The sequence below is a fragment of the Spizellomyces punctatus genome (assembly GCF_000182565.1).
Source record: "Spizellomyces punctatus DAOM BR117 chromosome Unknown supercont1.21, whole genome shotgun sequence".
Lineage (NCBI taxonomy): Eukaryota > Fungi > Chytridiomycota > Chytridiomycetes > Spizellomycetales > Spizellomycetaceae > Spizellomyces > Spizellomyces punctatus.
Window position 1 is genome coordinate 304,944 of NW_015971557.1, and position 14,737 is coordinate 319,680.

Sequence of the window (14,737 nt, forward strand, 5' to 3'; positions counted from 1 at the left end):
TTACAAAGGAAATAATAGCTGCTGGACAGTTATTTTCGTAAGGTCAAGACGCTGCTGGAAGACCAACCGGGCGGATGACGAGATCGCGTGGCACAGAAGCGCAGTGACAATTCCACTGTTGTCATGGCAACTAGCAGTACCTCTGGGACATTGTTCAAAATGCATGTTGAGATCTCTCCAACAGAAATAATGCATTGTTGCAGACATGCCAGGGTGGCCTTTTCACCCGGCTCGCCCTTTCACCATCTCATTGGCGATGTCGCGGGACTCTGGACAGTGCGCCGCCCTTTTGGCGTGGCGTCTTGCCTACGAAGGCATTTGGACCCACCGGTGTTCTCATTTGCCAAATGGACGGATAACGCACCCGACAACAGCAATTTAATAATACGGATATTGAACTCCCGGGATAAAGAACGCAAATCCTCAAAATCCCGGAGATCTAAGAGTGAAGAGCACCCAAAGCACCTACTCAGGGCTCTTGAAGGAGTCATCCGTGCGCGGGACCAGGCTGAATTCAATACCCTTTGGATGGACGTCAAATCTCTTCTAAAAGACCATGAGAAGCTTGACAAATGGATATCAAAAATCTCTCTTGTAAATTGGGTAGAGTTCTTAGGAGGGGTCTTTAACAGACCAGAATTAGAATTGGAAGCCAAAGTCGGGAACCTCACGGTTCTCGTCCGTGCTATGGCAAGATATTACCCTTCGAGTCTACTCGACGTTCTGGTCTTTCAGGCACTGTGGGGTTCAAGAGTGGACGGCCATTCAATGGCCGATGATCCTTCAGCAGCAGCTAGATTTCTTGCAATCTGGGAATATACGAAGAATATAGTTGGTGACTCCTCACCGAAACCGACGAACGCTCCCATAACCTTACGGGCCGCCGATTTGAAGGGCCTCGATACAGCGCTTCAGTCGGTTTTTCGCAATGCAGCACGCATCAAGTATTTACCTGAATACACTCCAAGTATTGTGGAGGCTTGCTGGCAAATGTTTGATCGATTGTGGACTGAGCTGGAAGTCATTCGGCCCTTGCTGACGCCTGCCGCGGACTATAAAGCACTCCTCATCGTACTACAGAGGCACAGTAACGTAAATTACGTTCGGAAAGTCGTCAGCCGAATGCGGATGGTGGCTCCTCTGAGTACATTCGAGTACAACGCTCTTCTCAAGGTCGAGGGGAGAACTGGGAATGTCAGTTCGCTAGTTTCAATCTGGCAAGAAATGAAAGCTGGTGGTGCTCACTCGGCGCCAAACTCTGCCAGTTTGGAAACGGTTGCACAGGGACTAAGAGCGGCCATGGTGCAGCTTTTGCGTGCTGACGATGTTGAACCGGAAAATCTTGAGGCCGTCTGGAACGCATTCCAGGTCTTGTGGAATGACATTGGGGATGTCCTAGACTCTGACCACTACAAGCAACTTCTAGCACTGGTGAAAAGACGGCCGGTTGATGGGGACATGCAAATTGTACGGGTTAGATGGGTGCTTGATAGGATGCGGGAAACTGGTATCGACACCCGAATACATGAGCAAGTGTTGCTTAAGTCGGGAGACTCTCCAGATCCGAAAATAATTCTGCAGATATGGAAGGAAATGCAAGCGACTGGCACCCAGCTAGATAAGGATGCCAGCAAGCGAGTTCTTTTCGCCTATACCCAAACAGGAGATTACGCAGGCTTTCTGAGCTTGGCTAATTCCTTGCAGAGAGAAGGAGTGACGTTGGAAGGATGGGCTTTATCACCTGCGTTTAACAACGCGCTACGTTGGTTTGGAAAACGCCGCAAATTGACAGAATTCACAGAAGTTATTACTCTTATGCAATCCCTCGGGGTAAAACCAACTTCCCATACTCTTGACGTCACGATCGCATTCTATGCGAAAGAGGGGTTTCTCCAGAAAGCGGAAGAGATTTGCTTTACTGAGAGGAATGATGACGTTAGCCCAAGTATTGTCGGGTATACTTCCCTCCTTGCTGCATATTTCAAGCACAATGAATCAGAACGGGCGCGGAACTTACTGGAGGAGCTAAAAACCCGACAAATCCAGTTTGATGTGGTCACATACGGATCTATCATCCACGGTTATACCAAAATGAAAGATATGGACTCTGCAGAAGAGTGGGTCAGAGCAATGGCAAAGACAGGGCACGAACCAAATGAAATTGTTTACGGTCACATAATCAACGGGTACCTTAATGCAGGAAACCCGGAAAAAGCGAGGCAAATACTTCACATGATGAAGGAGAATGGCATTGTTCAACCTGGCCACATGTGCTACGCACCGCTAGTCAACTACTATCTCAAGGCAGGTCAGTGGGAGAACGCCGAGGAGTTAAAACTTGAAATGTCAAACTTGCCTTCAGTGCATACTCGGTATCACAGTATATACAGGCCGTATATTCAGCATCATCTGGATTGTGATGAGGTCGCTTCCGCGGATAAGTTAGTGGACGAACTACAGGGCGCTGGTATTCCCCTGGACGAACGTGTGTACGGCTTGTATATAACCTACTTTGCCCGACGACTGGACTATGCGCAAGCGTTGCAATGGTTGCACCGTGCTGAGCAAGCCTCGGAAGCATCCTATCCCTGCTATAGTTCTCTCCTCAACAGTTACGCTCGCCGCGGGCGAGTGGACGATGCGGAAGCTCTCTTTGAACGTATGATGGCGAACGGCGTACAACCGAATGCTGGAACTTTTGCCATAATGATGAGAGCCCACGGCCGGGCTGGAAATCCGCAGAAGGCCGTTCTGATTTGGGAACAGCTACGAACTCTCAAGGTGGCCCTGGACGGACGCATTGTGGGGCACTTTCTCAGCCTTTGTAAAGAATCGGGTTTGATGGACTTTGCCCGCTTGGAGTGGCATGTATTGCGGGAGAGTGTCACACTTAATGCGTCGCATTACAAAATCTATATTGAAGGACTGCTTCTGAGTGGTATGCTGGACGAGGTGAAGCGAGTTCTTGTGGACGATATGCGCAGTGAGAATATTGTGCTCAGCGAGGACTTGTGGACGAATGTATTTAGAGCGATGAAAGCTGCCGATCGGCACCAAGATATGCAAGATCTCAAAGCATATAAGAGCTACTTGAGCCAACGGGACGAAAGCGATAGACGGAAGATCATGTACCTTGATGATTAGATAGTTTGCGTTAATTAGGTGGTGAGAAACCAGGCTCCTGTACAGATTCTCAACACCATCACATGTAAATAGGAATCATAAAGCTACATTCGGGGAATAGTAATCGGCCCTCAAGAAAAGATGAGAAGCGCCTTCATGGCAAGAACTCTATTAACTCTAACAAAAGCAACCGCTCTACTTGTCTTGACTCGTCTTGACTGGTGTTGGATTGCTTACGTAGAACGTTGTAGCCGGTTGTATCTTGCCTTGCGCCTGGCATGCCTTCAAAAACTCTGGACTAACAATTGGAATATTCCATTCTACGGCCTTCTCATATTTTGGACCCCTCGGTACCGTGCATACCAAATGTGTGTTATCCGTCGTCAGATCATCAGTGTAATGCGCACCCATTCGTCCGAGCACATCGATCAGCGCTTCGATATCCGTATTATTCGAGAACGTACCGAATGAAACATTGATTCCAGTCAAATTCTCCATTGCATGTGTCTTGACGTGTACCCTGTTGCTTTGGAGCGCTCCAGCTGAGGTTCGGATAACTAACCATATCTCATACTCGTGCGATACGTCTAACCCTGATAGTTTTGCAGACGTAGCGGTATTTGCAACGTTGAGAGAGAGTTTCTGCCCGTTTCGATACACGTCAATCCCTCGAACGTCTGCGGCGTGAAGAACTAAAGGCTTCCAGGTGATGATGATCGAGGTTTGAGTGACGGACTTGACGGAAACTTCAGGAACTTCAGGTGGTTGCGAAAATGAATAAAAGATTTCTTCCTGAAGGGCGAGGAAGTCTTCGTGCTGTCGACGTTCCTCCTCGTGGTTACGTTCGATAGTGAGGTTGACTATAGAGCCTGTTTTCACGCCATCCTGAGACAAGCATTAGTTAAACATTAGCGTATGGGGGAAGGTGTAAATGTGGCTGTCGAGATCCCGCCCTCTTCTGTCGTCCCCTCGCGTGGCTACTACCAGCCTCCTCAACGGACCGTTCTCTTCCTTTCACAATTATCAAGCATGAAAAGCATACCGGCAGAATTTGCGCTGGGAACTCAACGGTGTGGTGATGCGGTGACAGGAGAATCGCCATTCCCGCGTCGATCTTGCCGATAGTGAACTACAATTGGCATATACTAAGTAAATATCGCATAAACTATGCACCGGACATACCTACCTGCACTGAAGTAACCTCTTGCAGCATCGTTGCAGTTATAGATGTAGGGACAGGATGTGGATGGCGGCCTGGTCAAGCGGTGGTTAGCGCCGTGATTGTCGGTGATCAATTTATACCCACTGGAAATATCGCTGGCTGATGTCAGCAGAGTTTTGACCAACGTCGCCGTTGCCTTCGAACAGAACCATTAACAAACGGTGTGCTTGCTGAATCCCTTCACATCTGTTCAGATGCAGGCCGTCTCATACCCAACGGACTCAATCTACTGTGGCAGGCAAAACTTCGACTTTAACCGATCGATTAAAAGAACAAGAAATGTATATTGTGAGGGCGAGACCGTAAAAATGGCAAGGGCTTATCGCTTGCAAGATTCAGGAAGAGGAGAGCAGATATCGCATAATGAGTAGTTGGACAAGGACATGGAATTGATACACAGACGGAACCGTAGCAGAATATCTATTGCATGCAAGTTTATACAATGACTACAGATCTCACTACTTGCTACCTACGAATTCAAGACCCTCCTCGGCAACTCAAAGCCGTCTATGACTCTTCCATACATGACACCACCCAACCTGGAAACAGGTCTGTATTCCTTCAAATCTACAACACCGGTTTCCTCGTTGTACACCCCTTTCTTGACGTGGATACGGACTATTTCACCCAGCACAACGCCAGAGGTCGGTTTGCCCTCCTTATTGTGCAGAATGTTGATGTGAGTTACCTTGCATTCAAAGGACACTGCGCTTTCGGCAATACGAGGGGGACGAATCACATCGGACGGCACAGCCGTCAGACCCGAGTCCGGAAGTTCAGAAGTGTGAGGTGGGTAATTGGTTGTGGTATGGTTGGCAGATTCCACAAAATGCTCAGACATTGTGTTCACAACGAACTCTGACGAAGAAAGGATATTTCGTAGTGTATCTTTCTTGCCGTTCCGTCCGTAGTTGATGGATACCATAACCGTCGGAGGGTCATGACATACAACATTGAAATACGAGAATGGTGCCACATTGACAATGTTTGTTTCGGGATCTTGGGTACTAACTAGGGCAATGGGGCGAGGAACCACGCTGCTAATGAGGAACTTGTAGCAGGACGGTTTCGCGAGCTGTAACGGATCTAAAGTGAGAGTCTCGCCGTGGGATGGCGGGGCAGGTTGGTTGATGCCCTCTGTCCACGTCGGGTGCGGAGGTGTGGTGAGATGGAAGGCGGCCGCTTCATCAAAAGGCGGGACGCCAGTGGTAGTGGCTGTCATGCTTCCTAATGAACGATGGTAATTGTTTGGGGGAAAGCAAAATGTTATTCCTACAGCTGGCAGATAAAGTCGTGGCACTGTGGTGCTTAGCAAACCGCCAACTGTTCTTTTACACTTGTTGTGAGGTTTAGAGATCAGCATTTAGCAAACCCATAATGACGGTGAAGAGCGTTCAGCGCCTGGTGGTATGGACTGGCTGGTTGACAAAAGTAAAGGAGACCACGTATTGAAACTGAACTTCCCAGATTGTCGGTTTGGGTAACCACACACATCCCTATACTCGACACAATGTTGGAATGATGGCACTCGACTTTTCGGTCAAAAAGCTTCTAGGTCCACAGGCCTGGAAACCGTCAAAACCGCTCAACGCCATAATATCAGAAACTATTTTGAATGCAACTGCGGTACCGGGTGTACCGGAGGGGTGGAGCACCCACGTTGTTTTCGTCAAGCCGAGGACTTACATGAATTTCAACGGAAGTGTTGTCTTGAAGGCTGGTGAGTAGAAGTAGCTCGGATAGCTTGTTTCTTTTAAGCTGTGCTAAATCATTGACGATACAGTTCGAGAATATGGGGTGCGACCCAAAGATGTTATCATTGTGCATGATGATCTCGAACGGAAATTGGGTGCGATATCCGCTAAAAAGGGAGGAAGCGCAAAGTATGTTAGAATCCGTATCCTTTGTCGAATACCCGGATGAATCCTCATATATTCTGTCTTTCCGATCCAGTGGACATAATGGGGTCAAGTCTGTCATTGCATCTCTAAAAACTGATGTAAGATTGGAAAAAATCCCCATCTGTTTTGGTTCATTCTAACGCCTCGTCCAGCAATTTCCACGTATCCGCATTGGAATTGACCGTCCAATCTCTAAATCTCATTCCGACGTGGCTGCTTTTGTGCTCACCAAATTCTCGGATGAAGACACGGACTTGTTGAAAGCAGAAGGATTCCCGGCCTACCATCGCGTCCTGCTGCAGATGATCAAAGGTCATGCTAACGCGCAAGGTGAACCGGAATCTGCCCCAGAAGCCAGTATCGATGCTGCATCTAGCTGATTCCAGCAGTTGGTGGAAACGTGCTTGCCATCTGCTTCGGCAGATGTATGCTCACACCGCGCCCCGACGCTTTGGCGAGCCATTGGGGTTCGCCATACTAGCTTTCTGGTGATCTGACTGACCCTGATGACCAACAATACCACGAATGAGTATCGCCAAAAGGCATGGATAAAAAATGGCCCGCAGACCCTGAACGATAGCGATTAGAGGACAACTTCCGATTCGGTGAACTCTTTTGGCGTGAAAAGCAGATGTTACAAAACGTAGGAGGGCCGGCCAGAACGTTCGTCTGTCCTTTGGCATCACACTGGTTTCACCCGCGATGCATAGTCATTTGTCGCTCGAAAAGCGCAATGTGCATCTACATTAACATGAACTTGAGAGATGAAAGTCATAGCGCTAGCGCTCAAACACTTGATGCAGGGCACATCACCTTCATGGCATTAAATTTTTTGCGTTCAGTAGCCAATAGAGGCAATCTTAAGATGGTTATTGGGCGATCTACATACGTATCATGCAAAAATTGTTCGTGCCAAGTTTCCAGTATAGCTTCCCCAGAAACGCACGAGTACTAGATGGATAAAGGGGAAGTGTGACGATTGGATCGCTTATCAAAGGCAAGAGAAACTTGTTCCAAACCAGTTTCGTTTAGCATTGCCCTGCGTTGGTGGGCACCCATTTGGAGCAAGTGTTGTGTACTTAAAGCCAGCTCGGATATGTGTTCAAGCAAAACTCATTCTCAAACCACCATGCGCACCTACAGCTAAAAACCTAAAAATTGGATGACCATACCCGACCACCACATACTGCTGCGGGTGGCACTACTGGTCTGTAATTACTTCATCCAAATGAATTGTGGACTCATCCCCACTCTGGTAACAGTAAATAATACTGGCAGTTCCCCGGCTGTTAGTGACATGACGCTCGCATATTAGCGCTAGGAATGGAAATCTGGTTGTGGTCGCAAATGGAGAAGACATGCATGAAACAAGTGATTAACATCACAAGCACGCGTAGTGTGAAACGAGGTCTGATATCTGTCTTTTATATAAGACTAGAGTCCAAGGTTGACATGTCTCGCCGTCTCACTTGCACTCAATGATATTCACACACTTCTTTGCCATCATCAGTTTGGTTACTGCATCGGTCGCTCTGCCGGCAGCCGTTCCAGGGATCATAACCGTTCCGCTTGATCGCGTCGACTCGACAAGTGATCTCAAAAATGCCGGCTCTTTCGCAGCTCGGGCTGCCAACCGATATATCTCTAGGTCTGTCGAAACACGGTCGACTTTACCTTCCAAATTGATGCCGCGTCAAGTTGCTTCCAAGGAGGAGGGTTTCGCCAGCATTTTCCGTAGACAGAAAGGTGACGACGGAATAAATACTGCAAAGAATGTAAACATGTACGACTCTTTATTGTTTGAATACGTCTTGCACTGTATATCTGACTTATTTTGTAGCACCGTACTACAAGGCGGCGCCCTTCGGATGAGAATTGATGTTGGAACTCCTCCACGGCCCTATGGTGGTAAGTAAGCGCATTGCTGGCTTGTATGTGTCGTGACAGTTTGTACTAAAGCATTCTATAACGGTCAGTCGCCCTTGATTCGTCATCGGCAGATCTATGGCTAGCATCGCCAGATTGCAAAACATGCGTTGGATAGTAAGTGAGTGAAATTGTGCGTCATCGCAAATTCGTTAAATGATGATTGTTTGCCGAGCAGTGAGCCCTACGTTGCTTCCAAGAGCAGCACAGGCAAGGTATCTGACAAAAAGTTTGTCGTTGCCTATAACGAGGGCAGCCTCCGTGTCGATGTGACGGGAGTCACCGACGACTTGATCTTTGGTGGATTTCCTATCAAACAGCAGCCATTTGCTCAGGCAGACAAGATTCCAAAAGGGTTTCAAGACGTGCCTTTTGACGGTGTCCTTGGGTTGGCTTTCTCAGCACACTCCGAACAAAAAGCTCCACCATTGCTTCAAAGCCTCGTCGATCAAAAAGTGATCAAATCAGCATCGTTTGCTCTCCATATCCCTGCTGGAAAGAAACAGGCGACAATGACAATAGGGGGTATTGATCCTACAAAGTTCTCTGGCGAGATTGACTTTGTACCTGTCGACAATGCTGCTGGACAATGGGGCCTGAATATCGATCAGATTGTGGCACAGGGTAAAGCAGTAGATGTTGGGACTAAGAAAGGCATTCTGGACACGGGGACATCGGTTTTGCTTGGTCCAATGGAGGACGTGCGAAAAGTGTTTGCGGCGATCCCTGGCTCTGCGGAAATGGCGAACGGCACATTTACCGTTCCCTGCAATCAAGATAATTCTTTTGCGCTCAAATTGGGAGGCAAGGACTATGGTTTGAATGGCGTAGACTTTCTCGATGAGATTTTCTCGGTAGCTGGGCCGAACAATGCAAACTGCGTCGCTGCATTGAGCGGAGATCAAAAAATCAAGTCATGGGTTATCGGAACGCCTTTCCTCCAGAAATTTTACACCGTCTGGGATCTGTCCGTTCCACGGTTTGGGCTAGCTAAAAAAGTCGAGTGAAGAAACGGGACGCATGAGCGACACGCGATAGCAACCAAAGAGCGTATAGATCACAGCTATCAAGTCGCTCCAGAGGCCAGCAATGGCTTGATCACATTACGGCAGACCGTTCCTCTATCCAGGCTGCATTCTCTACATATACAATATTTCAACGGAAAAAGACTGGTTCTTGGTGTTCTTTGGGAAATAACAGTGGGGAGTTATAGACGTTGGAGGTACCCAACAATTGTTAGTTTTAGATGTGTGTTAAAAAGTATTCTGTTCAAATTCTTGGGCAAATAAATGTGTTGAATGGTGTTTTCGTGTGCTGTTTCCTGGCAGTTGCGTCGCGCGACTAAGCCCTTTGGGTGTCACGTGGAGCAGCGCTTTCTAGCAAAGCTGCGGAGGCATTTGCTGTCTACCAATATCTCTGCATGTGTCAGCCATATCCAACAAAAGTCTATACAGCCAGAAGCTAATCTGATTCGTCACCACTGCTCATGGCGGCGCTACTCGTCCGCACCTCTTCAAACCCTCCTACCCACACTTCATAAGTTTTTGGATCACAGTACTTGCCAACGACCGTTTCCTGGATTTGTTGTGCGTAGTCAAAGTCCTGCTTAGCTGCTGGTACCTCTGATAACGGTCTCATTCCCCATTCTCGTAAGCCAGCGGCGGTGACAGGGGCAACAGAAGAATTACGGCCCACTTTGCGAACATTTGCCCATATCCACCGTAACGGTGACGGGCGTAGCGGGAGTCCTTCCGGGGAAAGAACAAGGTTTGTGAAATCGTGATGCACTTGGTCAAGGACTATTTTCCACGCAAACCCTCGCTTTCGTGTTTGGTGACCAATTGCAAGTACATTGTCCAAGTCGCCCGTTTCCATGTTCCAATCAGCCAGCATAACGGAATAAATCGTCCGCTTTCCGCTACTTTCTTCCCAGGTACTTCCACCAGGTGTATGGGCCGACGCACTTCGCTTTGGTCGCAACCATTTGACGACAAGATATCTCCGACAGATCGGCCTCATCTCTTTATCTTCACCATACACCATCTGTCGCATTTCCTCTCGCACATGCTCGATATTTCCATTGAGCTCATCCCACGTTTTACAATTAGGTATGTGCTCCATAATTTTCGGTTGTGCATGTGCATGCAACATAATATCATCGACGGAGGCAAGGATAGCTGAGATCAAGTCTTGCGAGGGCGGTTTTGAAAGCGCCCGGGAATTTGGCATATGCGCGGGGTTAGAAATCAACCGTATGTCGCTGTGCACTTCAGAGTGCACACCAAACCGTTCGTGTGACAAGGAGCACGTAAGACGATTAGCGGCAAAGAGTTGTGTTGGCCTCCATTTGCCTGTTCGATACTTTCCTCCACCGCCGCAATCACTATTTACAAAATGCTATCAGAATCAAAAAGAGACCAATGATTGGTAGCTGTATGTAAAATACCTGCATAGAGAATACTTGTTGTGGCACTACAATCGGATATCGGCCAGGTGACATCAGCAAAGATCCATCATGTGCAAACGTTGAAAATAAGCGACTTACGGCGATGCAAACTACCTCCCACCGCAAACCCGGGTTCCCCCGTCGATCCCGCGCTTATCATCGCACTGTGTACTCCTCCCACTCCAGCCTTTCTTTTGCAAACATCGCAGCCGAGAGATTTGTCGCTAGGTCCCAATAGTGACTCCTTTCGCTTCTTGTATGGCGGCTCGGACGAGGTGCTCTGCTTCGACGCTCCTCCTTTTTCCCGTGCAGCACACGATGTACACCGTATATTAACGACATAAGGCTCAGCAAGCTGTTCTTCCGTCCCATGCAAATACAAATGCGCTACAGGGGTCGAACAATCCCGGCATGTGGCATCAGTCTCCTTCATCTCACGTTTGCGGCGTCTTCGGCCATTATTTGTTTGCGCTGTTTGCGGTATGTCACTCTTGCTGGACGGCAATGATGGTGACGACTGCCCTATGCTAGCATACGGGGAAGAGGACGAGGATGCATTTTCCAATGCATAGTCTGCCCAGTTCTCGTCAACCAAATTCCCCTCAGCATCCTGGACGTTCAGATCGTCCTCCATCATTGGTGTGAAGAGATCTCTGGTGAAAGACATTTGTCCAACCCAACCATCCAAAAAATTGTTGTGTGAGAGTTCCGGGGTGTCCGATACAGAAATGGAATTTAATGGCACATCCGATGCATAGGAGGTTGGACTATGGGAGTATTGGCCAATGTCAATGGGAAGGTGGACCGATGCTCCCCATGACTCAACGTTCGGCACGGGAGCAGAAGGTTCGGGAGGTGTTATGGGCAAGAGGTGCAATGGCTGGGCCATAGAATGTGTACCAGTTGAATGCCCTGACGTCGCCACATTCCCCAACCCACTTGCATCAGAAGCTAGCGCCCTTTTCTCTCGTATTATCTCCAGCTCCAGTTCTTTGGCTTTTCTTTCTTCCTCTTTTGCCGCCTTCTCCGCTTCCTTTGCCAGTCTATGCTCTTGCAATATGGAGAGAATGAGCTGAAGAGAGGTTTCCGACGCATCGGAGGGTATCCTGTCGATAAGAGCTGTGAACGGGTCCGCCATTCTCTAGTGGTCTTTCTACCACCCAACGTCCGGTCTATCGTCATATGCCCAACCAAAACACTCCAATTCCAGCGAGAAATATTTTGGGCCGTTTCGGAATTCGATGTGGAGTAGCACTAGAACCACACTTGGTAGGCTTTGGAAGCGTCGAACCATAGATTGGAATGCTTAAATCTGCCGCTGGCTTGATCGTCCGTTCCATTGGACTTGACCGTTCTTTACCTCTTGAGATTTACATCGGTGTGCAGTTGGCATAATTGAAGAAACTAAAATCCAAACAGTTCTCGCTCAAGCAGAAAGACAAACTGTATAGAATAATTTATTACATTCTGTGAAGGCTCTTCCGGAGGCCAGCCAAGGTCAGTCCATGGCGAATCTCATCTGACCATAGTGTAAATAGACATATTTCTCGATTGCAGAATGCTCTCATGGAGGATGGTAAGTTAATATCAAATGGATATTTATGATTTGTATATGTCAGATGTGAAGCTGTATATTTTGGAGGCCGGTAAGCTGACACACTCCGAGTTAACCGCGGCTGTTCCAAATCGCTGTCGCCATGATGCTTTTAGATGGGTATGTGACGGAGAACATAGCGGCACTGTTATCTTATGAAATGACACAGACATGTAAATCCTCTCTACGTATCGCATGTCGAGTGTCGGCGTCCTGTTTCTAATATCCAACAACTACCAGAAACATTGTTAAGATTTCCTATTTGTCGTCAGCGAACAGCAGTTTACTGTAACAGAGGCTGATACCGCTGAGGATGGAACAGTAGCGGCTAAGTGGGAGAAGCACCTAGATATTTTTTTGATGCAGAGAGACTAACTATGCAATCAGAAAGAGATAATTAGAAGAAGAAAAGCCTGATACCGCATAAAGGAGGTATCTTTGTTCGTAGTTATAAGCAGCTAGTAGTTTGCAACGATTAAGTCGCATGCAGATTTAGGATATCATGAAATGTTTTCAATATCCATTCCATAATTCTCCTTCGAACATTTATAGTGCGGAGCCGATGGGTATTGGCACTAGTACATATTCCAACCAATTTAATCATAATTTTACTCGATTTAGACTCATGAACTATGGTTTGATCCAAAAATCCTATATAAGTTGTCGTCGCCCATTTTCCCAGGCTTTCATCTTTTTCTACAGATATCATCATGCCACCAAAGAAGAAGCAAAAGCTTGAAAAACTCGACAAACCCACTTTACATACCTGCAACAAGACTTCCTTTGCAAAAGCTTTCCTGCCAAACTATCACCAACGGCTTCGAGATTACATCGCCATCATCCATCAACTTGCTGATCATGCTTCCCACGCTCTCAAATTCTACATCCTATCTGCACCAACCTTTCCCACAGTAAATGAAGATACAATCGAAGCCATACTGTATCTTCTCAACAAGGGGGAGGCTTGGCAACCAAGAATGGATGCAAAGAAGGCGATACGCGGATGCTTGTTGCCATATGTTCAATGGTACTGCCAAATTGTCGGCTTCTTTCACCCAAATCTACGAGGCGAGCAGCAGTCAATCAATTACCTGACAGCGAGTATGATGACAAACCTGAAGGTCAACGTTCAAGAACATTTCATGATGATGCTGCTCCGATATATCAATCTGCGGCTTGACGTGAAGGGACGGAAAGGGCAACTGCCACCGAAAAGCGATGCGCGAAAAGCTTTCTTTACTCGGCTACGCTATTTAAAGTCAGTTTTTCTTTTTGATATCGTGCCCGAGTCGCTGGATGACTTGACTGCTGAAGAGAGTGAGCTTCTAGAAGAGATCTGGACACTTAACCTGCCATTTCCTGATCAAGACAAGCTGCTTGCCTACCTCATTGCCATTGACGCGATGTCCTTCTTTCCTGCATACTGTTGGTTGTCAAGCCTATATGAAAAGCATGGATTTCGATGGTTCAGTGCCATACCTCTGCCCCGCTCACTCATCCAAAGCCACATTCGCATCGACTCCAAAATCCTGTACCAGCATATCCTTTGCATCACGCAGCGAGAAGCAGAAGCTGTAGAGAAGGTCGATTTATGGTTGCACGTCTGTAATCTACGTACCAAAGCTTTTCGGTCTCGCTGATAATATGATATACCCGGCTTATAATATGATATACCCGGCTTATAATATGATATACCCGGCTTATAATATGATATACCCGGCTTATAATATGATATACCCGGCTTATAATATGATATACCCGGCTTATAATATGATATACCTGGCTTATAATATGATATACCCGGCTTATAATATGATATTAATAAGCCGTATTGAAGTGTTTGCCCAATGCATTGGAGTGTTTCAAAGTGTTTCAAAGTGTTTCGAGTCTTCCAAGGTGTTTGTCCAAGTCCGGGACTATTGATGAAGGGATGTGCGCATCTACGCCGAAAATTTTCTCTGACATACACGTAAAGTTTTACGCATCTAATATTTCGCATGTCCAAACTCCACCTAATTCAAAGTCAACACTGGTTCTAACTTGACATTCGCTTCTTCTCAAGACTCCATGGTTCGTGTTCCCTTGGGCGGTTCATTTGGTGATTTTACTTGAGCAAATTCTTGCCACTAGGTTCAAATGCCACACTTTATGAAATCACTTTATCTTGGGACTCCATCTCTCCACCTTCCTTTACTGATGGTACTCGGGAGACCTTCAGTCTCAACACTTTTCGTTGTTTGCGGTAGATTGTGGAAATCTCCATCACTTGGTCTTCTGTATATCCTGCCTCCATCAGCCCCTGCTTGTCTTTTGCTTAAACAAGCCCCATTGCTTCTCCTCGGCGAAAGATGTTACATACACAGCTGCCTCTTGTGGAGATAAGATCGTCCTCACAATATGCCCGCCAGCAACGTAGCAGTTGGATTCAATGTACGGTTGAGCGCTTAAGTGCTAATACGTAACGTTGATTGCAACACTCCGAAGCCAGACCCTGCATGCATCTCAGCTGTGGTGATTCAACAGTC

At 47.2% G+C, this 14,737-nt stretch overlaps 7 protein-coding genes across 7 annotated transcripts; 4 read left to right on the forward strand and 3 right to left on the reverse strand.

Annotated features, from left to right (window-relative positions):
- Positions 1–159: 159 nt before the first annotated feature.
- SPPG_08440 (pentatricopeptide repeat domain-containing protein) lies at positions 160–3,268 on the forward strand (the record flags this gene model as incomplete). Its single annotated transcript, XM_016756595.1, has 1 exon — positions 160–3,268. One exon carries the CDS (start codon positions 160–162, stop codon positions 3,142–3,144), a length of 2,985 nt encoding a protein of 994 aa, XP_016604328.1. The 3' UTR covers positions 3,145–3,268.
- SPPG_08441 (uncharacterized protein) lies at positions 3,118–4,419 on the reverse strand. Its single transcript, XM_016756596.1, has 3 exons — positions 4,310–4,419; positions 4,166–4,252; positions 3,118–4,008 (listed from the first exon to the last, which is right to left on the reverse strand). The coding sequence occupies exons 1-3, from the start codon at positions 4,334–4,336 to the stop codon at positions 3,319–3,321; spliced, it is 804 nt and encodes a 267-aa protein (XP_016604329.1). The 5' UTR covers positions 4,337–4,419; the 3' UTR covers positions 3,118–3,318.
- A 314-nt stretch (positions 4,420–4,733) lies between these two features.
- On the reverse strand, positions 4,734–5,751 carry SPPG_08442 (uncharacterized protein). The gene has a single exon (XM_016756597.1). The coding sequence runs from the start codon at positions 5,706–5,708 to the stop codon at positions 4,815–4,817; it is 894 nt and encodes a 297-aa protein (XP_016604330.1). The 5' UTR covers positions 5,709–5,751; the 3' UTR covers positions 4,734–4,814.
- On the forward strand, positions 5,605–7,126 carry SPPG_08443 (peptidyl-tRNA hydrolase). The gene is made up of 5 exons (XM_016756598.1): positions 5,605–5,752; positions 5,813–6,065; positions 6,129–6,228; positions 6,299–6,344; positions 6,399–7,126. The coding sequence occupies exons 1-5, from the start codon at positions 5,723–5,725 to the stop codon at positions 6,624–6,626; spliced, it is 657 nt and encodes a 218-aa protein (XP_016604331.1). The 5' UTR covers positions 5,605–5,722; the 3' UTR covers positions 6,627–7,126.
- A 598-nt stretch (positions 7,127–7,724) lies between these two features.
- SPPG_08444 (uncharacterized protein) lies at positions 7,725–9,476 on the forward strand (the record flags this gene model as incomplete). The annotated part of the gene is made up of 4 exons (XM_016756599.1): positions 7,725–8,029; positions 8,087–8,154; positions 8,223–8,289; positions 8,351–9,476. 4 exons carry the CDS (start codon positions 7,725–7,727, stop codon positions 9,177–9,179), a joined length of 1,269 nt encoding a protein of 422 aa, XP_016604332.1. The 3' UTR covers positions 9,180–9,476.
- Positions 9,247–11,834, reverse strand: SPPG_08445 (uncharacterized protein). Its single transcript, XM_016756600.1, has 3 exons — positions 10,718–11,834; positions 10,619–10,644; positions 9,247–10,555 (listed from the first exon to the last, which is right to left on the reverse strand). The coding sequence occupies exons 1-3, from the start codon at positions 11,754–11,756 to the stop codon at positions 10,553–10,555; spliced, it is 1,068 nt and encodes a 355-aa protein (XP_016604333.1). The 5' UTR covers positions 11,757–11,834; the 3' UTR covers positions 9,247–10,552.
- Positions 11,835–12,922: 1,088 nt separating this feature from the next.
- On the forward strand, positions 12,923–13,852 carry SPPG_08446 (uncharacterized protein; the record flags this gene model as incomplete). The annotated part of the gene is made up of 1 exon (XM_016756601.1): positions 12,923–13,852. The coding sequence occupies one exon, from the start codon at positions 12,923–12,925 to the stop codon at positions 13,850–13,852; it is 930 nt and encodes a 309-aa protein (XP_016604334.1).
- Positions 13,853–14,737: the final 885 nt, after the last annotated feature.

Excerpts from the sequence above, each read along its gene's own strand:
- SPPG_08442 (XM_016756597.1), bottom strand. The coding sequence starts at position 5,708 with ATGCTGATCTCTAAACCTCACAACAAGTGTAAAAGAACAGTTGGCGGT.
- SPPG_08441 (XM_016756596.1), bottom strand. The coding sequence starts at position 4,336 with ATGCTGCAAGAGGTTACTTCAGTGCAG. Across the intron at positions 4,253-4,309 it reads AAGAGGTTACTTCAGTGCAG|TTCACTATCGGCAAGATCGA; the intron begins GTAGGTATGTCC and ends TGCCAATTGTAG. Across the intron at positions 4,009-4,165 it reads TCCCAGCGCAAATTCTGCCG|GATGGCGTGAAAACAGGCTC; the intron begins GTATGCTTTTCA and ends TGCTTGTCTCAG.
- SPPG_08443 (XM_016756598.1), top strand. The coding sequence starts at position 5,723 with ATGACGGTGAAGAGCGTTCAGCGCCTGGTG. Across the intron at positions 5,753-5,812 it reads AGAGCGTTCAGCGCCTGGTG|ATTGTCGGTTTGGGTAACCA; the intron begins GTATGGACTGGC and ends TGAACTTCCCAG. Across the intron at positions 6,229-6,298 it reads AAAAAGGGAGGAAGCGCAAA|TGGACATAATGGGGTCAAGT; the intron begins GTATGTTAGAAT and ends TTTCCGATCCAG.
- SPPG_08445 (XM_016756600.1), bottom strand. The coding sequence starts at position 11,756 with ATGGCGGACCCGTTCACAGCTCTTATCGACAGGATACCCTCCGATGCG. Across the intron at positions 10,645-10,717 it reads GGGAGGTAGTTTGCATCGCC|TGCCACAACAAGTATTCTCT; the intron begins GTAAGTCGCTTA and ends ATCCGATTGTAG.